General features: G+C 35.0%; 3 protein-coding genes across 3 annotated transcripts; 1 reads left to right on the forward strand and 2 right to left on the reverse strand.

The window, feature by feature from the left end:
• Positions 1-6,617: 6,617 nt before the first annotated feature.
• Positions 6,618-7,957, reverse strand: LOC141449569 (cuticle protein 19.8-like). The gene is made up of 2 exons (XM_074119115.1): positions 7,825-7,957; positions 6,618-7,117 (listed from the first exon to the last, which is right to left on the reverse strand). Exons 1-2 carry the CDS (start codon positions 7,834-7,836, stop codon positions 6,749-6,751), a joined length of 381 nt encoding a protein of 126 aa, XP_073975216.1. The 5' UTR covers positions 7,837-7,957; the 3' UTR covers positions 6,618-6,748.
• Positions 7,958-13,012: 5,055 nt separating this feature from the next.
• On the forward strand, positions 13,013-13,776 carry LOC141449568 (uncharacterized). The gene is made up of 2 exons (XM_074119114.1): positions 13,013-13,138; positions 13,215-13,776. Exons 1-2 carry the CDS (start codon positions 13,028-13,030, stop codon positions 13,659-13,661), a joined length of 558 nt encoding a protein of 185 aa, XP_073975215.1. The 5' UTR covers positions 13,013-13,027; the 3' UTR covers positions 13,662-13,776.
• Positions 13,777-19,869: 6,093 nt separating this feature from the next.
• On the reverse strand, positions 19,870-21,326 carry LOC141449570 (uncharacterized). The gene is made up of 2 exons (XM_074119116.1): positions 21,233-21,326; positions 19,870-20,460 (listed from the first exon to the last, which is right to left on the reverse strand). The coding sequence occupies exons 1-2, from the start codon at positions 21,242-21,244 to the stop codon at positions 19,921-19,923; spliced, it is 552 nt and encodes a 183-aa protein (XP_073975217.1). The 5' UTR covers positions 21,245-21,326; the 3' UTR covers positions 19,870-19,920.
• Positions 21,327-24,045: the final 2,719 nt, after the last annotated feature.

The following is a 24,045-nucleotide window of genomic DNA, read 5'->3' on the forward strand; positions in this document are numbered from 1 at the left end:
GCTGAACGTTCTGGACGCCCTGTTGAGGTTACTACTCCAGAAATCATTGATAAAATCCATGATATGGTGATGGATGACAGAAGAGTGAAGGTGCGTGAGATTGCTAGTGCTGTGGGCATCTCGAATGAACGGGTACATAATATTTTGCATGAACATTTGGACATGACAAAGCTATCCGCAAGATGGGTGCCGCGATTGCTCACGCTTGACCAAAAACGAAATCGTGTGAAGTGTTGCAAGGACGGTTTGCAGCTGTTCCAGAAGAATCCGCAGGACTTTAAGCGTCGTTTCGTCACTGTGGATGAAACATGGATACATTACTACACTCCTGAGACCAAAGAACAATCTAAACAATGGGTTACCAAGGGGGAATCTGCGCCAAAAAAAGCGAAGACCGTTCCTTCGGCCGGAAAGATTATGGCGACTGTCTTTTGGGATTCGCAAGGAATAATCCTCATCGACTATCTGGAAAAGGGTAAAACTATTACAGGTGCATATTATTCATCGTTATTGGACCGTTTGAAAACCGAGCTGCAAGAAAAACGCCCTAGATTGGCCCACAAAAAAGTCCTTTTCCATCACGACAACGCACCAGCTCACACCTCAGCAGTTGTGGTCGCAAAATTAATGAAAATAGGGTTCCAACTCGTTTCACATCCCCCCTATTCTCCAGACTTGGCTCCCTCGGACTACTATTTGTTCCCCAATATGAAGAAATGGCTGGCGGGAAAAAGATTTTATTCAAACGAAGAGGTGATTGCAGAAACGAATGGCTATTTTTCAGACTTGGACAAATCCTGTTATTCGGAAGGGATCAACGAACTGGAGCAGCGTTGGACGAAGTGTATAAGCCTAAAAGGAGACTATAATGAAAAATAAAAAAGGTTTACCCCAAAAAATTAAGTAGTTTTTATTTTTGCACGGACTTTTCAAACGACCCTCGTATATATACCAGCTGCTCCATTTCTGGCTCTTAGTTTCTGTAACTAAACCAACCCGCATAGCCACGTAAGTTTCAATAATTATAAAGAATTTATTGTATTTTACTGTTTATTTTTGTATTACCAATTTTTACTGTTTCTTCTATGTTACTGACTCTGTAAATTGTTTTGTATTTGTAATATCCAGGCCCTGAAGAGGACAATATATTTGTCGAAACGTTGGCAAAAAGACGAGTTGTTTTATTTGACCGATTCCTCGCAAATCTCCCATCCTAAGTATATTCAATAACATTTAATTGTTTTATATATATATTTTTTTTTTACATATTACAAAGTAAATAAACGAATAAATAATAACTAAACCTGTGTTTGGATGAAAGTATTATACGTATAATTACGTACATTATTTTAATATATTTAATTCTATTCAATTTCAAACCTATCACATTTAAAATTCTTTTTGAAAATATATCTTTAATAAATGAACTTTTCATTTGTTTCAATAAAATTAAAATATACAATTTATTTTGGACAGACTGAAGAGCCACAAAATTTGGATAAAAGAGCCGCATGCGGTTCGCGAGCCGCGGGTTGCCACCCCTGCGTCTAGAGAGAAGAAAAACGTTTTGCAATCTTCAGTAAATTTTTATTTGTTTTTACCAAAATTTGGAATTTGGGGAATTAGGCCGTAAAGGGTTATTGTAAACTGAACGGCATTGCCTATTGGTTATTTAAATAGCATTTTCAAACAGTTTAAAGGGGGTTACCACGTGATTTAGGATTATTTCGTTGATTAGTCAGCTAGCTGAAGCTCTAGAGATGAGCTACCCCTAGGGTAAAAACAAATAAAAATTATTGAAATGGCTACCAATTTCTTTCTTCTATGATTTGTTTAATATTTAGTCGTTATATCAATACAAAGTAAGGGCATTATTCTATTGACCATTAAAAATTGATTATTACATCAACTACTAATTAGGAACCACGTTAGCCGAGCGGTTAGACACACTGCCCGCAAAGATATTGGTTTAAAGATTGTCAAAAGATATTGATTCGATTCCCCAGTTAATGGCTTTGGATTTTATTTGATGTGTTAATTTGAAAAATTGAAAAAGTGACTTAGCTATCCTCCGTCCGTCAACAACTGATCGCCAGTTTACTGGTGATTGCCAATATAGGCTTAAACCCCGAAATAAAACCACTCATTTTTCTTACAAAACTTCTTGAAATTCAAAGAAGGCAAAAACTGCTAACATTCTGCCCCCAAAATAACATTTTTTTGTTAGGTTTTTTTTTTTTCTGCGTAATTTGTTTCGAGTATAAAGACTAACCACTTTTTTTTACCGTATATTCAGTCATTTAAAAGGTTTAATGTTTGTCAATAAATTTGAAATTTGTTTGAGTGTATGACGAAATAACATTTTTAGAAATGTCATTTGGAATCTTTTAAGAGCTGTTTTACTACAGTTTCTTCATGGTTTTGAATCGTAACTGTTACTAAGGGTATCGAAACCAAAATCAATTTATTTATTTGGTCCTAAAATAAAACTGCATTAAAAATAAATAAAGAACAGTGTATCAAAGTGCAGTACCATGCAGTTTCTAGGATGGCACTGAAGTGTAAAATAAATAGTCGTAAATTTTCACCATTTTTCGGCTGATTCCTTGACTACTCCCTGTAAATGCTGATGGCGACATATACAGGGTGTCCCAAGCTATATGGATAACTACTTTTTCTCGGAAACTAAGATAGCTAGAAAAAAACTAAAAAATACGTGATCCCTTAGTTTTTTGTTAGGAATCCAAATTTAATTTGTAAATTTTTTTCGGTGCTTCTAGAAGCGAGATACAGGCACCAACTTCATTTTTTCAAATGGGAAGGTGCGGTTTTTATTTCAGAAATAGATTCCTCTATTTTTTTAAAGAAAAATTTACTTGAACGGTTTGTCAAATCCTCAGGGCGATTCAGTGGCCACCTCGTTCACCGGATTTGACACCTATGGACTATTTCCTTTGAGGATACCTGAAAAACAAGGTGATTATTCATAACTTTTTTCTTTCTTTCCTTATTTCTGCTTACCTAGAAGCATTTCTAAATCTAGGTGCATCAGAATCAAGCTGGGTTGGCATCTGTAGATGAGCTAAAGCGAAGAATAATAGATGCCTGTAACTCGGTTAAAGCCGAATCTATTTCTTTGGCAGTAAGGGGCAATTGGCAGGTAAGAGCATGTCTATGCATCTCTAATGGTGGAGGCCATTTCGAGCATGATCTGTAATATTAATGAGGAGTAAAATTTATAATAAAATAGTACTTTTCTTCTTATTCTATCAAAAAACCGTTATAATATTATCTTTTTGGCATTTCTTATAAGAATCATGTTTTCATTCATAACTTCTAAAATATCGCTCACAGAAAAAAACCGTTCAAGTAAATTTTTCTTTAAAAAAATAGAGGAATCTATTTCTGTAATAAAAACCGCACCTTCCCATTTGAAAAAATAAAGTTGGTGCCTGTATCTCGCTTCTGAATGCACCGAAAAAATTTACAAATTAAATTTGGATTCCTAACAAAAAACTAAGGGAACACGTATTTTTTAGTTTTTTTCTAGCTATCTTAGTTTCCGAGAAAAAGTCGTTATCCATATAGCTTGGGACACCCTGTATATAGAATTATTAAGAAGACCAACTCTGCTACAGTTGTAAAATAGATTTCTAAACTAGTCTACAATATTTAGTAACATTTATTTTATGAGATAAAAAAAAAAAAATAGTTGAATATTTATTTCCTCTGCTTTGAAATTTAGTCCAGCCAGGGAAAGTCATTCTTAAAGGTCATCGATGAAACGAAATGTATACAAACAAACATGCAAACCTACAATTTACAAACTCCATCTTAGATGCTCCCTCTCTTGATTACGTCTTGATCAATAAACATAGCATTAACTATGTGAAAAAGTAGTACACTTTAATGTACTGTTACAATTAATATAAGTGTTCCGTTTTATTATAAAAATATATCGAAAATTGACAATTAATTAACCGCATTCTATATTATCTTGTACGAGATAAATTCTTTATCTACTTCCTCGTGATTTAGTGAGATTTAGTGTTGTTTTTGAATTTTGTTACCACCAGTAATTGCTGCAATCCACCACTGCAAACTGACTGGGCTTATCCCATGCGAATATAATAGAAGAGTCGAGGCGCCACGGTAGCCGAGCGGATAGAGGCGAGACCTGTGAAGCTAATGTATATTGTGGTACTGGGTTCGATTCCCGGTCTTAGGCCTTGGATTTTATTTAATGGTTAATAAAAGAAATTTACAGTAAAGTATGTTTGCTAGTCGCCTCCGTCCACGACACCTAGTTGGTAGTTGGACGTTAAGCCCTGCCTGAAAAAATAGGCGATTACTTTTCTACTTTACTTTTTTGTAATAGAAGAGTATAAAAACGTTTTTGATTTTTTGTTTTTTTAACTTTTTAGCTTAGTGGTGGTTAACTTTCTGGATTCCCTTAGTTTCTCGCTTCCTAGGAACTTCATAGGTCTCGTTGTTTGTAACGAGAGAACTCTGGCAGTGCACTGGTAAAAGCTGTGGCACCAATGATCTCTGCCTTAAATTAAAATCAAAAATTATAGACCATGCTAATGGTTTCTCAGTCCTCATCAGGTTTATATTTTTTTTAAAGTCAAAAATTGCTTAATAAGTACTAGGTATCTTAATAAATTTTGAAATTTCTTTTAATTTCAGTTATTGTGAAAAATTTAATTTATGCTTGTTCACATAAATATAAAAGTTTGGCTTCCACAAATTTTTCAATGCCTCTTATTCTGAAGAAATTAGAAAAATTTAATTGATTATAAAACAAATATGAAACTCAAAATATGAAATAAAAATAAAATGTTATTAATTGAGTGGCTAAAAAATGTTAACTTAACAATGAATGTAGTCAGGGCCAAGAAGTGAATTCACCATTGATGTAACGATTTGGTTTCAACGACATCCTGTGAGATAGACCACAGACATTAAGTCCTGATCAAGAAGTGGCTACTGTTAGCAAAGAGCTCATGTATTAAAAGGGGAAGAAAACATAATTTATTTGTTTAATTATTATGGTTTAATGAAAAGAGATATTGTTTGTGTTGTTAACATACAGAATCAGCGAAGAAATCGCGCAAAACGCTTGAGTACAAAGAGCTTTGGAGGCTGTGAAACTGCTGCGGTTTTCCAAGAAATATTTCAAGGCGCTGGGTTTGATCTTACTGCATTCCCACATAATCAAGCGCAATCTTAGAGAAGCTCATAATGTTGGAGTTTTACAAGCAGTTGGAAAATGATCATGGTGAAAGAAGTCTCAACTTGTCGTAGATATCGAGTTGGGCAAAGGACTGGAAAACTGCTCAGTAATTGGTAGAATCCTTTTTAAAATTCAGAGAGCTCTCTTCGACATAACTTATAGAAAAGGTGTGGTAGAACGGCCGCAAAGAGCCCGAGACGGTATTTCATCCGACTTAGCTGTTGGTCGGCACGTGACCCTCCTTAAATCTTTGTTTCCTTCCTGAATATAGTGCTCCCGCTCTTATGGAAATTTAGAACGTAAACTCTTATCAATATCGCAGATAAAATGTCGGTATAAATTAATTTCAATTCTTATGTGCTTATAAAAAAACATTACATCAAATTTGTTCTACGCAATTTCAAATATTTAATAATTGTAAGCTGCATTCTCATCTCCTCATTAAATCTTCTAATAATTCAGAAATGGATATCAATGTTGCCATAATCAGCCTTATCATTTCATTATTGGGATAAATGCTCTGAACCCTATTTATGTATAATAATCTCCAGGTTATCAATTGAAATAATAGCTTTTCATTTATTTAGGTAAGTATCTAAAAATAAAAACATAAAATATGAAAAGCACCAAGTTAATATCTCCAGAAAAATGAGCAATAATCAGATTAAGATAAGATCATGTCTGTGTGTCTGCATAAAATACAGGAAAGAAGGATGAACTATTGTGATATTTGTCAAGCTGTAGACATCCGCCTGTTACCAAGCACAATAGGCAGAGACAATTACTTTTCTACCAAAGTACCTAACAATTGTCCCATTATTCAACTTTACCTAAATTTTGAATCATGCGACTAGAATTTGCAAAGCAATGGAAGTTTATTAGAGAGCATCGCTCATAATTTCGAGTTAATTTCATTTATAATTATTTAAAGATATTAATGGCTAAATGGTTGCAATGCCAAGTAAAAATAATAGTAAAACTATTATTCGGTAATGGTCAAAGCAGCCAATGCTAAAGTTATAATAATAATAAATAAAAGAATCATAAAAGAATCCAGCTGCTGACCCTTACATTTCCTCTTCTTCGAAGCTTCGTACAGCTCACTGTCCGGTGTCGGAAAGCGTTGTCTTTATCGACAGAACACTGGCCGGAGATAGGCAGGGCACTGGAAAAAGCTCCAATTTGGAGTGAGGAGATCACTTTGAGGAAGAAATTGCCAAGCATGTTAACAGTAGGAGAGAAGTTGGGTTATTAAAGGTCCCCTATACTGGAATATTCCAATCGTATACTTAAGTTTCAATACTGCAGTTGAAACATGAACTACGCTAAACGAGAATAAATAAAATAAGGGTTCATACATTAAATTTAAACATTAAATTTTTTAAAAATGTTTTCTTAATTAAATAAATATGTACACAATACGCTCATTCTGCAAATATCAGGCCCTTGTAGTCATCATTCGAACATCGTTGTACAAGCTATCTAATCCAATTAAAAATTCTATCAGGTAATTTAGTGAAGGTAAGCGACTGGAGCATGAGCAACGGCTACTGGTGCATGAGCTACAGCAGCTTCTTTGTGTACAACAGCGTTGAATCCGTTGACTGAATCGGCAGTATATTCAACAACACGTCTGGAACCATCGGGTTCAACAAGAGAGTAACTGCCTTGTACTACATCGCCATCACGAGTTTCAGTTTGGCCCTTGTTGTCACCAGTCACAGCATCGTTTACACTGTAGGAGAAAGAGTATTGTGGGTGTGGGTCGTATTCTTCGGCCGCTACAGCGACTGGAGCGTGGGCAACAGCGACTGGAGCGTGAGCCAAAAATTGTGGCGCGGCAGCTGAGGCTGCGATGAGAGCAGCGAATGCAATAAGAGCCTGAAAACAGAATAGATTATTAATTGACAAAATGAATAATTCCTGAATGTCTTCATTTGCTTTTCTTTCCAAAGTTGACAGTCTAATATCTAAACGGACCACAATTTTCTAAATTCTGCTTACATTTGTAAGAATTCTAGTGACAGACGGATCATACTGACGACAGACATATCTGAATTATCAGTTGAAATTTTTCCTCTCAGCATTTACGTATCTTTTAAAGTGACTTTTTTTTTTTTAATAAAGACAAATTTTTTCAGCATAAGAAGCTTTTGATTTTGGTAAAAATTAGTATTGATTAGAATTTGATTTTGTGTTGTAATAAGTAAGTCCACCTTAGTAAGATGGACGCTTCATTTGAATTTATTAAGGTTTATTAGAATCTTATTTCCGATCTAATTTAAGACACTGCAGACTTAGTGAAACTGAAAGTGCATCTCTTAAGTGATCGCTTCTTATTTAGCTTAATACTTCACATTTTAATTTTTTCTCACATAATTAATATTAAAATAATATAATAATTGTAACACGATATTAATAAGAAAGGCAGAATTACTGCCAATATTCAAATACAAAGAGGTAGAATCGAACGAATCCTAGCAAAATTTCACAGCATTAGTTCCAAATATAAGACCGATATCAGCAACAAAACTAAAGCACCAAGTTGGCTAATATTTACACAAATTAAGAGAACGGATGATACTCACGAGTTGAGCCATTGGTATATCTACAGAATGAACTGATGATTAACCAAATAACCCGTACGAGTATTTATATATGTATACGAATGTATACAGTTGCCCACCCTGTGGGTCGTTCTCCTTGGCATTACTACATAATGGTATGAAAGGAGGGCGAAATATACACTAGTGGTGGGGTCCTGCGGGTAACAAGACCTGTGTCGACCTTTTCTCGATTGGTCCTTTTTTGTTTTTTTGAAAAATCCCTACCTTATATTAATATATTATATCCTGTAATTTATTTATAAAAAAAACCTGCTGTGAACGCGCACTGCATTTTCTTATTAAAATCATTTTCCAGATTCCAACTATGCAATGCATTTTTCCAAATTTCGATTTTCAAACATATTTTACTTTTACTAACATCCTGTTTGTATAACTGCATTTTAAACCAAAATGTGCAAGAATCTACTACTCTATGGAAGCTCTACAGGATGCTCTGAACAGAATTATCCTGGGTAAAAGTTATTGTTCTAGATAAGCGTCCGACAGAGAATGAAGTAATGTCATTTTACCTAATGCAGTTACTTTACTTTATAAAATTTCTAAAAATTACCAAAAATACTTTATACTAAGTGTACTATTCGTTTAAAATAGAGCAGCACTCGTTTCGGCGTTACATCTGATAAACATTCTGTACCAAACCTCTTGTTCGAAATCTCGCCTCCAAAATGGTTCCAGATCGTCCTCCACGACGATTGAAACGCTGTTGGCCTCGTGACCAGCTTCAGTAGTGTAAGAAACTCCAGCGAGAGTGTTGCCGGTGGGCAGCTTCTCTCCTCAAGCTGATCCTGTCATGAAGTGTTCGTTTATCGTATTCACTTATTACATTTTATTCTTTGTAGATTGAGAATAGCAAATAAATTAAAAAAAAAAAAAAAACTTCTGCTAAAAATTTAAGAAAAAAGTTAAGATAGTGGCAGTTCTTAACCGACCATAACTTAATGATTTTAATAGGATGGAAAAATAATTGCCATTTCAGTCGTGATACATTTATTCTGCAGAGCTTTCGACCTAGGGACTAGGTCATCTTCAGGGCTAGTTTAGAAAGTAATATTTTACATTGCAGGGTTGGTGTGTCTTCTGTCTTGGCTGTTCATGGACTGAGTGTGATCGGTCTGTGTGATACCAATTAATATCAATTAATGATATTATTTTGGAAGAATCTTGAGTTTTGGCAAATTATAAATAAAAAATCTTTATTCCAACGATTCGAACTATAGTTCATCTTCAGAGCATCAAATAAAAAAAACGATTAAACTCTCAGAGCTCTCATTGAACTAGCCTTGAAGATGAACTAAATATAGTTTGCAATTTTGGCGAAGTTTTATTTATTTATTACTAAAACTCAAGCTAACTTTTATTAACTTACTTTATCGGAATACATATTTTATAAAAGGTGTAGATCTATACCCATTGCATAACATTCATTTGAATTACAGGTATACTGGTCTATTATATACCAGTAAGTGTGGAATAAGTATACCAAGTTCAAGGAAAATCATCACAACCATTTTCGAGATAAACTAAAAAAAAAGTGAATAACCTATTCTTTGGAAGTAAAGGGGTTTTGATCAAATTTTTCTTCACATCAAAAACTGGGAAGTCCATTGAGCGAAAAAAGTACCTCCGACTGAGAAATTCTCTAACGATTCGATTTCAGTTACAAACTCAATCCTTTTTAAAGAACACAACTCTTTAAAGTTGTATATTTTAACATAAAGATGGTACTTTAGAGTCAATGTAGTCCGAGAAGTACCCTTTATCACATGATCTGAGAAAAATATTTGTAATGAAAGTTGTAGTTTTACATATTTACAATTAATGTACCAAATTTAAGGAAAAATCGTAGGAGTCGGTTTTGTGAAAATCCATTTTGTTACGTGGTACTTTCGATTAGCCGATTTTCAACCTCAAATTGTACATGAACTTGTCAAGCATGACAACTTTTAGACAAAAAACATCCCTGCATAGCTTGAACGCGTTATAATTCGTTTTACTGGTGCTTTGTTTTTAAAAAGCGAGTAATTTTTTTAATCCAATAGTACCTGATTCTCAAACCAACATTAAGTTAATCTTTATCACTAATAGTAATAGTGATTATTATTACTTTAAGTGAATAAGAACTTAATTTATTTAGTAATTTTCAATCAAACAAATTAACTTGTTTACAGAACAGAAAGAGAATTGGACTTCCTTCTGTAAGCAGAATGAACTGGCAGTAAACATTAATGAAACTAAGGCAGTTAAATTCAGATGATCATCTACATAACCAGGGTCATTCAGGAGCAGTTTTTTGGCAAGTTCCCTCGGTTGATCGATAGTATTTTTACTTTCGAAAGTGGGGTGACTAAACGAAGTAACTGTTAAAAATTCAACCTAAAACGTATATTTCTTTTAATTAGAATATTTTTTTTTTCTTTCAATTTCTTACATCTTTTCTAATAATGGCTCAAATTTGCCTTTAACTTTCTAAACTTGATTATCGATCGCTTTTATTTTAAATATTTGACGTTGACGATTAATTAACGAAAGCCTTTGAGGGAATTGCAAATTTGAGCTTTATCTAGTAGTGTTACCTTTAGAGGATGTCTCAGCTTTATCAACTTATGTATGTATGATTAAAGTACATTAGTAACTTAGATCAGAGATCCCAGTTGGTCCAAAATGAGTTGAACTACTTAGAACAAATCAGTGACTGAGTTTCTGATTTCTCAGAAAACTGGGCAAATATTTGTTTAAATTTATTTTTATTTTTTTTAATTTTATGAGTTTAATGGCTTTCGGAGCTTTATTCAATGCATTGCAGGCGTAAAACAGAGTTCTCTCGTTACGGACAGCACTGTCTATTAACTTGACAGTACCTGTTAAGAAGCTCTTATGGGCTTTAAGGGCTAGCGGCTAGATTCGAACCTGGGACCTCCGCATTTGAATCCAGGACACGTATATCCCTGAGCTAATCCTTCCCCTGCGCAATTATTTACTGTGCTCTGAATGTTGACTGACAAACTTCAAGATTTCCCCACCTACTGATTCAGTCAAGGTTCTTGTAATCAGATTTGACATCAGGTAGGACATCAAACGACCCTGTCTTGAGAGGTTACTGCCCTGTATCTATCTACTAGACTGTAGTTAACTTTTTGCCCAACAAGCTTTTTAGTATCTCCTACTGTAACTATAGGGTATCCAAGATACCTATCGATATAAGACGTATTTAATTAGTTATTGTATGTTCCTCTCTCTAATTGCTCATCAACAATATGGTTTGGGATATTTCACAAAAAACCATTAATACATCTACTCGTATTAAGACAGAAAAAAATATTTACGTATCTGGAAAGTAAATCCTCGACCCCTCGCACTTAAATGATATACGAGTATGTACTATAATTTTGTAGTAACTTTAAATAACTACAAAGGAAGGAACTCAAGTTATTCAAGTGTTATACGTAAGTGTTATTGCAAGGTAAAAAGTGTTTTTTAATTACAAACTAACAATTTAAATTTGTTTCATGCAAACTTACATTATTAATCTCGAATACCTGTTTATTCGTAAGATTTGCATACTGATCTGCGGCCCGAACGGACATGACCGTTTATTAATTCATATTTCAAAGTTATCTAAAGTAATTTGTTTTCATTCCAATGTCATCCAATTCTTGACTTACTTCAATAGTATTGCAAACAATTTGTACAGCATTACCATGTACATTACTGTGCTTAGATTCCAGGCATATCCTAAATAACATAACCTTAAATTTGATTCAGAAACTTTAAGTGCACATAACACTGAAGTTTTTGGGTAAGGGGCACAATCACCGAACAAAGTGTTAAAACAACTCAACTCAATTTTTTATATCCCTAAACAAGTATTTAAATATTATTTTTTTATTTTCCACTTTCAGGTAAAACATCAAGTCTTTGTTGTTTAAACATGAAATGAATCTTAGCAACAAATAAAATAAATTCCTTCAAAAGGAAGCGTGGGATATTTGAGGACATTGCATAGGTGGCTGGACACTGCATAGGTGGCAGGACACTGCATAGGTGGCAGGACACTGCATAGGTGGCAGGACACTGCATAAGTGGCAAACCATTGCATAGGTGGCAGGACACTGCATAAGTGGCAAACCATTGCATAGGTGGCAGGACACTGCAGAGGTGGCAGGACACTGCATAAGTGGCAAACCATTGCATAGGTGGCAGGACACTGCATAGGTGGCAGGACACTGCATAGGTGGCAGGACACTGCATAGGTGGCAGGACACTGCATAGGTGGCAGGACACTGCATAGGTGGCAGGACACTGCATAGGTGGCAGGACACTGCATAAGTGGCAAACCATTGCATAGGTGGCAGGACACTGCATAGGTGACAGGACACAGCATAAGTGGCAAACCATTGCATAGGTGGCAGGACACTGCATAGGTGGCAGGTGATAGACTGTGCTTCCTTTTAACTTTCCATTTAAAAAGTTCTTCTCCTTCTTCTAGGTTACCGTACCGAAAACGTATACAAGATTACTTAAAGCAGGACTTAATTTTGTTGATCCTTTAAAATTGCTTTAATTTTAATATTTCTGTAAGGATCTTTAAGTCTGTCTCTCTAGTTTCACTAGAAAATCCATCAGAATAGCTTGCAGGCGACTATGATCAGATTCCTTCAACCACCATGATTAACTACCATTGGTGAGGATTGGTACAAATGTGTAATGTACACCGTTCGCATAGTCTTATCTGAACTTATAATTTTAGTCGTGCGCTAAAGTTAATTCATCACCAACCGAAATACTGAAAAAGCTTTGAAGACGATACTATTTCGTTTCCTTACTACATAACGGAATACTATTCTTCTTCTTGCTTGATGATGGTCTTCCTGTAAAGTTCTTCGCGTAATCTAAACAATCAATATTATGATGTCCTGAAACCGTTAGAGTTTGTGGGGAACGCTCAGTGTTGTGCAGCGGCTCAAGAATGGAATCTTTCTCTTCAACTTGATTGCAATCGGAGGCCTGAAGGCAATCTCAAATTAAACTTGCAGAAATTTAAAACACACAGGTGCTATTTAATATCATATTTAAAATATTTTCATAGCTATTTAAAATATCAATTATACGATGGTATGATGAAAAGATATTAGCGCACCGGCGAAGAACCTCCCTCTCCAGGGCGATGAGAAGTGGTGTAATGCCAAGGTTGCCTTGGGTGGGACAGAATATAAAAGTAGACTGCCGCGTTGCAACGAGCACAGTGAACTTTACAGCTGAAGATATGGCACAACAAGTAAGTTAATGTACCATCCAGCTATAGTGTCATCACCATTGATTACAACATTGTATTAATTAGTATTTGTGTTTAGGTTTTCTTTGTAGCAGCTGCTCTGCTGGCTTGTGCTGCAGCGGCTCCTCAGTTTTATGCCCACGCTCCATTAGTGGCCCACGCTCCAGTAGTGGCCCATGCTCCAGTTGTTGCCCACGCTCCAGTCGCTGTTGCTGCCAGAGTTGAAGAATACGACCCACACCCACAATACTCTTTCTCCTACAGCGTAAACGATGCCCTGACTGGTGACAACAAAGGCCAAAGTGAAACTCGTGATGGCGATGTAGTACAAGGCAGCTACTCTCTCGTTGAACCCGATGGTTCCAGACGTGTTGTTGAATATACTGCCGATTCAGTCAACGGCTTCAACGCTGTTGTACACAAGGAAGCTGCTGTAGCCACCGCTCCAGTTGTTGCTCATGCTCCAGTTGCCGTCGCACGTCCTTTGGCTTTTGCTCGTCCAGGATTTACCACTCTCCTTCATTAAGTACCTGAACTTACAATTCACCGATAGAATTTCGTCTTTCAGTCGGACCTGTCTCACCGTTACCTAATTGCCCCTTTTTTTACTTTCTTAATAAAGTCTCATTTTGTGATATTTTTTAAATAAATAATATTTTTCTTTATTTTGTTTATATTTTTTTAAAAAAGATTCCTTTCAGTCACTTTTATCATTATGAATTTCTTTCAAGCAGCGTTTCCCAACTTGTGGTACGCGTTCCACTGGTGGTAAGCGAGTTGCTGGTTGGTGGTACGCGAGTTGCTGGTTGGTGGTACGCGAGTTGCTGGTTGGTGGTACGCGAAAAATAATCATCATGGCGGACATAAAAAATTTAAAAAAATTAAATCATAAAAATATCATAGAAACGTTTTTTTCTATAATTCATAAAAAATATTTTAATTAATAATATTATTCAGTAAAGTTGTTAATATGTACAGGAATAAAGTAAGTCTGTCTCAAGATATACGAGGAAATATGATAGCACATTTAACAGGATTAAAATTGTCTTTTAAGGAGTAGTTTCCAAAACCCGAAAAACAAATGATAACTGAATTTCAAGCCCCTTCTATAAAGAAAAAGCTGCATTATTATCAATAAATGATAAAGAAAATTTGATAGAATTATCATGTGACAGAACTTAAATGATAACTGTGTAAAGATCAGCTTAAAGAGACTGATTGTAATGAGTAAGCTCTATCCAAGCAACATTAAATTTAATTTAAAAAAAGATTTAAAACTAAGATCTTACACTTTACAAAGTTTATAAAGTGAACATGAACTCCTTTGTAACAGATACATTGTATCTCTATACAAATAAAGATAATAATAGTAAAATAACACACTCGGAATAACAAATTTCACGAAATACAATCATTTTTACGAAGTGTTACAAATTAGCATGATGTGCTTACTACCAGGGTCGGATTTTCCTATAGGCTAACTAGGCTTCAGCCTGGGGCCTCAGGCTCAATTCAAATTGGTAGCAAAATTAAAATTACACTATTCTAAAAACAGTACCAATATCAACATGTTTCATTTAACGTATTGATATATATCACAGTAGTGATGTATTTTATTATCTCTCATGTGATTTACAAACTTAAAAATGGGAGTTGAAAGGGCCTCATAAGTGGAATAGCCTAGGGCCTCTTTTCATCTAAATCCGGCCCTGTGTACTACCAAGTGGTACGCAAGCCAAAAAAAGGTTGGGGAAACGCTGCTTTAAAGCAAATCTAGTAGGGGAGACTGTTGTACCTTGAGGATAGTGTACCTTGGAACAATTCATGTTTCTGGACACTGGTGTCATCTTTGGACTTCCTGTTGAAGTATGTGATAGATCATAATATAACAGCCCTATAAACTGAGTTTCAGTTTTCTTGTTTGCTTTTGGCGGTTTCCAGAGCAATTTTTAGTTTTTCTTAGTGAAAAGTAAAATTTTATAACATCAAACCAAAGTGTTTATTCTCAAAAATAGTGAATATCAACCACGTCAGGAATAATAATCTCCGCTAAATAGTGAGTAGAATACTTACATTATTTTGATTTCTATTCGTAACCTATAATTTAGATTGCAACTTTTGTTCAAACACGTACCGTCTTGTACCTTGAAACAAACCTGCATCCTGTACGTTGGAACACTACTCTTTTGCTAAAGGCTATTTATTTTATTCTATTTGTTTATAGGTAAAGATGCCACGCAGTAAAATAGGTAGGAAAAGACCCCCTGTTAATTCTAATGCCATTGAAGAAGCCATGTCCGCTGTTACAACTAATTCTGAAAACAAAATTTCATTGAGAGAAGCATGCAAAATTTATAAAGTGTCTCTCGCCACTTTATCAAGACATTTAAAAGTTTTTAAAGAATCTGGGGCTGAAAATTTTAAGTATTCTACAAATTATACTGTAAAACGTGTTTTCGATGACACGGAAGAGTTAAGTCTGGTTGACTATATAAAGACAATAGCCAAAATGCAGTATGGGCTCTCAAAGAAAGGTGTGAGGGAGTTGGCTTACAAATATGCTGTAGCGAAAAAAAAAAAATCCAACAACATGGGGCGATGAAAAAATTGCTGGTGAAGAATGGATGCGTGGATTCATGAAGCGACATGACAAAGAATCCACACTCAATTATTTGAAAATGTCCATCAGATTCTTTGTTTTTATAGTGCAGAAATAGTATTTTGTATATTGTGTTGAATACATGTTTTCTTTCTCTAATTGTGTGTATTTTAATTTTAATATTTTATGTTCCAAGGTACATGACCTTGTGTTCCATGGTACATGACCATGTTGTACCATGGAACAGAAAACATCACTTGACAGATCCATCATTTTTACAGTTAATATTTATATTTTTTAAACATTTAATATTGGAAATTGTAGCTTAAAAAACACTCTTCGTAGAGGCATAGTTAAATGTTCGAAATGTTAATTTGTATTTTATACAGACGAAAAAACAAAAAAAGTGTTCCAAGGTACAACAGTCTCCCCTAATATCTAAACTATTGAACGATTTTATGGTTAAATAGTTTAAATTTAAGAGATAGTGTTCAAATTTAAGAGATAAATGGTTAGAATTTATAGTAGAAATGGCTTTTTCTTTCGTAAGTCCATTACTCATAATTCTTCAATTTCTAATTGCTTGATGGGTTTTGAGTGGAGGATAGTATCAAAGATGTTCATCTCTGATTTTTTTTATAAATTAAGTCATACCAAAATTTAGAAGCCAAGAAGTTGAGGAGCCAGAAAATAGCAATAATTTGGCCCCTATGACCTTGTTAGTGACGGGTTTTCATTTAAAAATAATTCTTACACTAACAATTTTTGCACAATATCGAAAAATAATTTCATATTTATACACGTATAAAAGTTTATGCGGCACAAAGTAATGGAATAATCTAGGGCAGAATTATAAAGAAATATATTGTTTTCGTGGGAGTTGGTAGTTTTATCTTAATGAAATCAAAACTCAGCCATTTGTGCAGCGTACTACACTAAATAGCATTATACCACTGTAACGCTACTTTTACCCTTGAAACTGTTCTCTCTAATAAAGTGGCGACATTTATATTTGTCAGATAGATTTATTTTTTAAATATCTTTTTAACTATACTAAATATTCAGAATGTGATCATTTCATTAAATTAGGCGAATGTCGCAAGGAGTAGTTTAAAAAAAAAATATCTAGTCACATTTATTAGGCACGTTTTCCATAATTTTAGATTAGAAACATTTCTGTCCAATTCACAAGTGGATCCTGAACTTTGGTTTTTCTATTTTGGTTCATTTTTCATTTATTTGTTCTTGTTTCAGTGGAAAGGCAATCAAGATCTCCGCATTGATATTCTTATGTTTGTTACAAACACAATTAATCTTAGCACAATATATTGTTCAATATTTTTTCCAGCCACAAATCAACCAATCTTGCCCAAAATAAAAAATACAGTCTTCTAAACCAGCTTCTATCTTTTCTTTAACTATCACGATTGCTATTGTCTAGCGGAGACAAGGCAAGAGTTAATATTATTAGAGTTAAAAGTTATTAAAAGAAAAATAAACGCACGAATGGTACTTGATTGGATAATTTCAACAATTCTTAAATGAGCCTTTGCGAACAATTTCGTAAAAAATCGCTTACTGCAAATCACATCAGTGAATCGTCGTTTTCAATCGCCTTTTTTTGTAATTTTGAATTTTCTTTACATATTGTAAAGAACTTATATTTATACAAGAACGCCGTACGTTACTGTGAAAGGGCACACTTTAGAAAGAACCGTCTCACCCAAAAATGCCCTTCGATGAATTTTCCGATAGAAAAGGTCCATATCAATGTTATTAATTTTCATATATAAATATAATCGAGTTTAGGGAAAATCTGCAAGAAGTGGCAGATTTTATTCCAAAACTTATTGTCAGTTCCAATAGTAAGTGATAATTAGTGATTGGTTAACAACTTGATACAAAATAATAAAATGGAAGAGAAACCTCACTTCTCGATAACTATTGAATGACTTTTTCAAGATCAAAGCATGAATAAAGTGCCGAAGAACTGGAGATCCATCAATGCAATTCGAGGCATCCTACATTTCAGTATTTAGAATAGAAAATAAATTTATTATTCTGGGACAATTGTCCCCTAAGAATAAAAACAGGTACAATTAGAGGCCTTAATAGTTTGGCCTGTGATTAAACAGAAAATGTACGTATAAGTATTTACAAAAAGTGAAAATAAAAATAACAATAGAAATTAAGGAAATAAATTAAAACAACTAAAATTCCGGAGGAAGCTGGATAGAAAGGAGATAACTGAATAGACGGGATTTAAAGATAGATAGGGTAGGAGCATGGCGGACAGATGATGGCAAGGAGTTCCAGAGAGATATAGCACGTATAAGGAAGAATTTGTCAAAGGATGAGGTACGATGTGAGGGAATATAGAGATCAAATGAGCGAGATCTAGTATTAAGGGAATGGATCGAGGATTTAAATTTGAAGAGTTGTAAAATATAGGATGGCCTTTGAGACTGGATGACTTGAAAAAGGAAAGAAGCCAAAAAATACTGGCGGCGATAGACAGGAAAAAGTCACTTCAACTTATCGCAGCAGTGCGAAATGCGAGAGTTTCTGGAAATGCTGAAAATAAATCTTATAAAGCAGTTCATGAGGCGCTTGAGCTTAGCTTCAATATCACCAGAAAGATCGGTCATACACTAAACAACCATAGTCGAAATGGGGGAAAATAAGAGAGAAACTAGGAGTTGCCGGGTCTTAATTGGCAACGGGAACTATTAAACTGCTTTAGGTTGTGGTTGGAGCGGCGAGAGATTTGGGAAACATGGTTTTTCCAAGATAGGTTTTGGTCAAAAGTGAAACCGAGGTTCTTCACAGAGGAACAATATTTTATTGGGATATTATAGAGGAAAGGATTAGGAAGAGGAGCCAATGATTTAAGGAGTTGGTTAGAGCCAATAACAATAGCTTTGGTCTTTTCTACATTCAGGGTAAGCTTATTGATCGTGGCCCATGATGTGATATTGTTAAGGTCTTCTTGAAGCTTACGTCAATTTACTGCAATAGTCCACTAAAAATAAGGGATATATAATAATAATTGTTATTGGTATTATTATTATTATTATTATTTTTTTTTTTTTTTTTTAAGGCGCATCAACATCTAAGGTTATTGGCGCCCGGAGCTTTTTCCAGTGCACTGCCGGCCTCCGGACAGTGTTCTCTCGTTACAGACAACACTGTCCATCACCGGACAGTGAGCTGTAAGAAGCTCCTAGGAAGAGAAAATCTAAGGGTCAGCAGCTGGATTCGAACCCGGGACCTCCGCGTGGGAGTCCAGTATGCTAACCTCATAGCTAATCCCTTCCATTACGCAATACGCAATATGAACCTGCGTTTGACATGGACAATCTAAAGTCCAATTTCTCTCAAAATCATTCAATTGATGATCAATAAAAAGTCCTGTCGGAGAGTTTTGATTCTGTTATAATTTTGAACTATATTTAGGTATTTAGATTTCTAATCCAATTTAAGATTAATTTTGGATTATTCATTAGTTAAATGATTTTAATAACTTGAGGATAGAAGTAACAATTAATCTAGTACGAATTTGCCATTTGACAGATGAGTGTATTGTCTATTAATTAGAAATCCTTCAGTCATGCTTCGAGTAGCAAAGGAAATGAAAATCTGTTTCAGTTGCTGACTTAAAAATAAAAACACTTTTGAGCTTGCAGGAAGAGAATGCCGTTCCGTTTTTAACAGTTAATGATAATAGAGAAAGCTTAGAGCATCTGAATTGACCCAGACAGCAACACAGTGTACCCTCGATTACCTCACATTCCTCCTGGACTCCCACGCTCAGTGTGATTTACCAGCCACCTACTCAATCCCTAAAAGCTCAATTTTTCATTTCGAGCTTGACTTTATGCAGAGTTATTGTTTATTAATACCAGGTTTAACCTAATCATATTGATGTCATATGTTGAATAAACATTAATCATAATTAATTTATCATAACATAAAGCAGCAACCATTAAAACGATTATTACAATTATTCATTTACTTCAATCAATAACTAATTGATACTTGTAATGAACTTTTCTTGAATTGAAAATGAAGTAAAAATACTTCATGAAGTATGTAAAATAATAATATGACAGTGAAATATTAACAATAAAAGGAATTTAGGAACAGCTTATTTATTGAACTAAAAACTAGAATACGAACTAATCATTTACAAATGAAGTACAGGAGAATGATGGCCTACTGTGGCAACTGGAGCATGTGCAACAGAAGCGTAAGGAGTTGCCAAGGAAGCGAAAGCTGGACGAGCTACAGCAAAAGCTGGGCGAGCTACAGCCAAGGGAGCACGTGCAACGGCTACTGGAGCATGAGCAACAACTGGAGCGGTGGCTACAGCAGCTTCTTTGTGTACAACAGCGTTGAAGCCGTTGACTGGATCGGCAGTATAGTCAACAACACGTCTGGAACCATCGGCTTCAACGAGAGAGTAGCTGCCTTGTACTACATCGCCATCACGAGTTTCAGTTTGACCCTTATTGTCACCAGTCACAGCATCGTTTACACTGTAGGAGAAAGAGTATTGCGGGTGTGGGTCGTATTCTTCAACTCTGGCAGCAACAGCTACTGGAGCGTGGGCAACAGCGACTGGAGCGTGGGCTACAACTGGAGCATGGGCCACAACTGGAGCATGGGCAAGAAACTGAGGTGCCGCTGAAGTGTAGGCCAGAATGGCTGCCACCAATAGGATTACCTGAAAATAAATAAATTAAAAAAAATTAAACAACACCAGTGAAGTCAATCGAGTGTTTTCAAAATCGGCCCGTACCTAAGAGTTGTTATATATGTACCTAGGCACTACGGTAGCCGAGCGGTTAGAGGCGAGACCTGTAAAGCTAGTATGCATTGTGGTGCTAGGTTCGATTTCCGGTCTTAGGCCTTGGATTTTATTTATTGTTTAATAAAAGAAATTAACAGTAAAGTATGTTTGCTATCTACCTCCGTCCATGTTGGATTGGTAGTTGGACGTAAAACCTGCCTGAAAAAAATTGGGAATTACTTTACTTTACTTTTACTTTATAAACCTGACCTTATGGTCTTGTTAAGAAAATTAACTTCACAACTCATTCTGCTACATCATCAATAAGTCTCCAAATTTGGAAAGTCGGATTTAGAGCACATTTGGGTGCGGTAGTACAGAATGTATTACTAAAGTGGCAGACAGTACTTTGAAACTGTGGAATAGACCGCCTCGATGTCAATTAGTTCAACGAATATTCTGTTGACAACCTAGAACATAGTTCATTCTTGTCGGGTAAGTAGTGCAGCTATGGAACAAGTTTCTCTGTTGATGAGCCACGCCCTACGAAGTCTTAGGTGCTGTAACTTGAATTTTTGCTCATAGATTTCACTTTTTTTCAAATCGGAATAGGTTTTAGTGATAACATGATTATGAAAATAGGATTTGATCGTGAATTAATTTTGTTATATAGTTAATTAAAAGAAAAAATAAATACGTAACTTACTTTATGAGCCATTTAGTATGATAGTGTGATCGCTTGCAGGTCGAGATTTTCGGAGATTGATGGTGAAAAAGCAGTGAGCAGTATTTATATTCTGTCCTACCCTCCATCCTTGGCATTACACCTCTTCTCTACTAGCGACCCGGGTGGGGTCTTCTATAGCCACCTCCAACAGTCAATGACTTTTTTTCTGTATCATAGCTCCATCTATAAATTAGCATTTATTTTTTATTTTTACGCAGTTTCGTCTTTTTTTTCCTTTAAATTTATGTGGCAGATGACTGGGTTTTTATGGAGGCGTACAATATCCACTCGTTTGGAATCAGTGCTGGCACAAATAAATTCTGAATAATTTTGCTAAAAACAACAGTACTATCATTGCTAAATGGAAGATAACTAAACCAGGTAGTTTTATTTGTTTTTTTTCTTTGGATGGACATGGCATTGCTAGTGGCCTTCTCAGAGGAATCCAAATGTGAAATTTTAAACATTTTTCTTAAAGAATATATTTCTATTCCAAAATAGATCATTTCATTTTCACGTCAACAACATTTCACTGACGACCGTAAAACTAAGAAGCATATTGTGGTTCTGTTTTCTATACCCGGTCTTGAACTTAGATGGTTAATGTGAGAAATGTATAGTAAAGTATTTTTGCAAGTCGTCTTCGTCCGCGACACCTAATTTGGTATGTTAGACGTAAAGCCTGCCAGAAAAAGTAGGCATTAGATCATTTTGCACTGTACACGTTGTGCCCCACATCAAGAAAAGTAACACCTTGATGAAGAGGAACTCTGCTAGAAAGAGATGATGCAATTACTAAACAAAGTCCAATTTTAATGCCAGAAGACATCTACTGGAGCCACAGAATTTTAGTTTCTTATAAAAGTATTATTTTTAATATCTGCTATTCAATTTTTATTTACATAAAACTTATTATTGAAACTCATTAATCTATCCTATAAAGGAAAACTGCAATACCTACTTTTTATTAACTTGATGCAAAAAGAAAAAATCCTAAAGAACACAGTCAACAACGTTTCTTGCAATTAGCGATTAATAACTAAAATAATGTTATGCAAAAGTTACAAATTAGATCTGAGACAAGAGAATCGGGAAAACAAACGATTTCGCTAACAATGGATGATATTTAAAAAAATATATAAAGCACCGATATCTTTAGGTGTCGCTGGATATCTGAATGTTGTAAGAGATTTACAGAAAAGTATATTAGCTATCCACCCAAAGGTGGATAATAGATAAATAATAGACAAATCTAGCAGCTTGCAAACGACAAAGATTTATGTTCGCAGTAACATTTCCTCCTCAACATTTACTTCCTTTGTGTAACAGAATTAATTTACAAAAGCTTCTCAATATCTGTGGAAAATGAATTTTCCGGCTAATTATTATTTGAACATAAATAATCACAGAGCTGTTGGGTAAAATAAGTTTGTTCTATTTCGGTGTAAATGTCTTTGCGGAAGCTTAGACATTACCATTTCACAGGAATACGGCTGCTAGCTTGACTAAAACTTATAATCAGTTCACAATAAGAAAGTTCCAATTAACTTATTGTTTTGCTTCACTACTCCCTTTAGCTGGTATAGTAAAGTAAAAGTAGTAAAGTAATCGCCTATTTTTGCAGGCGGGGCTTAACGTTCAACTACCAATTCATTTAGCCGGTATATTTCATTATATTTTATACTGAATCAACACTTTTTTAAAGCAAATGTTTGCATTATTTCTTTTTTCTAATTCCAATTGGTGTGTTGGAAAAGGCGAAACAATTCGGCGCGAACTATTTACCGCAATTTAACGTTATAAAATCTTCTTTGAACTCGGAATTTGTTCGAAAATAACGGCAGAAAGCGCCAAATGTATTCGGTAAAGTAGTACTTTTCCTCAACTAATTTGGTTCAAATTTGTAATTTTACCAATATATTTTCTTCTCATGGACTCTTACGCCTAACCTGGAATCCACATACTAGACTCAAACGGAAAGAACTGAACAGAAGATTCAAACTTCTCTCTAGACTTCTTGACAAACGATCTAAGCTTTCGCTAAACAATAAACGACTTATCCACACTATGATACTGAAACCTGCCTGGACTTACGGGTATGGAACTTTGGAGCTCAGCCAAAGCTTCCGATATCTACAAGAATCCAGTCCTTCCAGTCAAAAAACACTCCGTCGAATCGCAAATGCTCCTTACTATGTCTCTATAACTCTACCTTGCACCGGAGATTCCCTTGTTTCTTATGTTTCAGAAGCTATAAGATCTCTTTATATTAAATTCCACACATCAATCACCTCACATCCTAATCCACTAGTGTCCCAACTTACTACTCTAACAGGAAATCCTCCCAGGAGGGGTTGAAGCGCAGGTGGGGCCACGCGATCTTCTAAATGAAGTGAGTGCCAATGTACAGTAGTGAACTGTACCACTTTGGGAGTTTCATCAATGAGGGTGAATTTTCCCCTCATGCTATTCATGTATTTATACGTACTATGTATCGTATTGCATCAACTTCACTTGCTGCAGAATTATACTGCAGTTGTGAAAATAAATAAAGCAAAAAGAAAAACAATAAATTTTAATTGATTACTATAGTCATCATCATTAAACAGATAATTTAATCGCACATTACACTAAAGGTTTCAAATCACCGCCTCTTCTCCAGAACTGTTTAAAAAAAATACAAATGTGTTCATCTAGAGCGTAAAATTAAGAAAAATTCTAGAGCATTTTCGAGAAAATTGCCCCCAAAAATGAAAAATCCTCTCATTAAAATAATATAATAATAATATCAT

Source organism: Rhodnius prolixus, unplaced genomic scaffold (assembly GCF_049639745.1).
Source record: "Rhodnius prolixus isolate KJV_2025 unplaced genomic scaffold, Rpr scaffold_2, whole genome shotgun sequence".
Classification (NCBI taxonomy): domain Eukaryota; kingdom Metazoa; phylum Arthropoda; class Insecta; order Hemiptera; family Reduviidae; genus Rhodnius; species Rhodnius prolixus.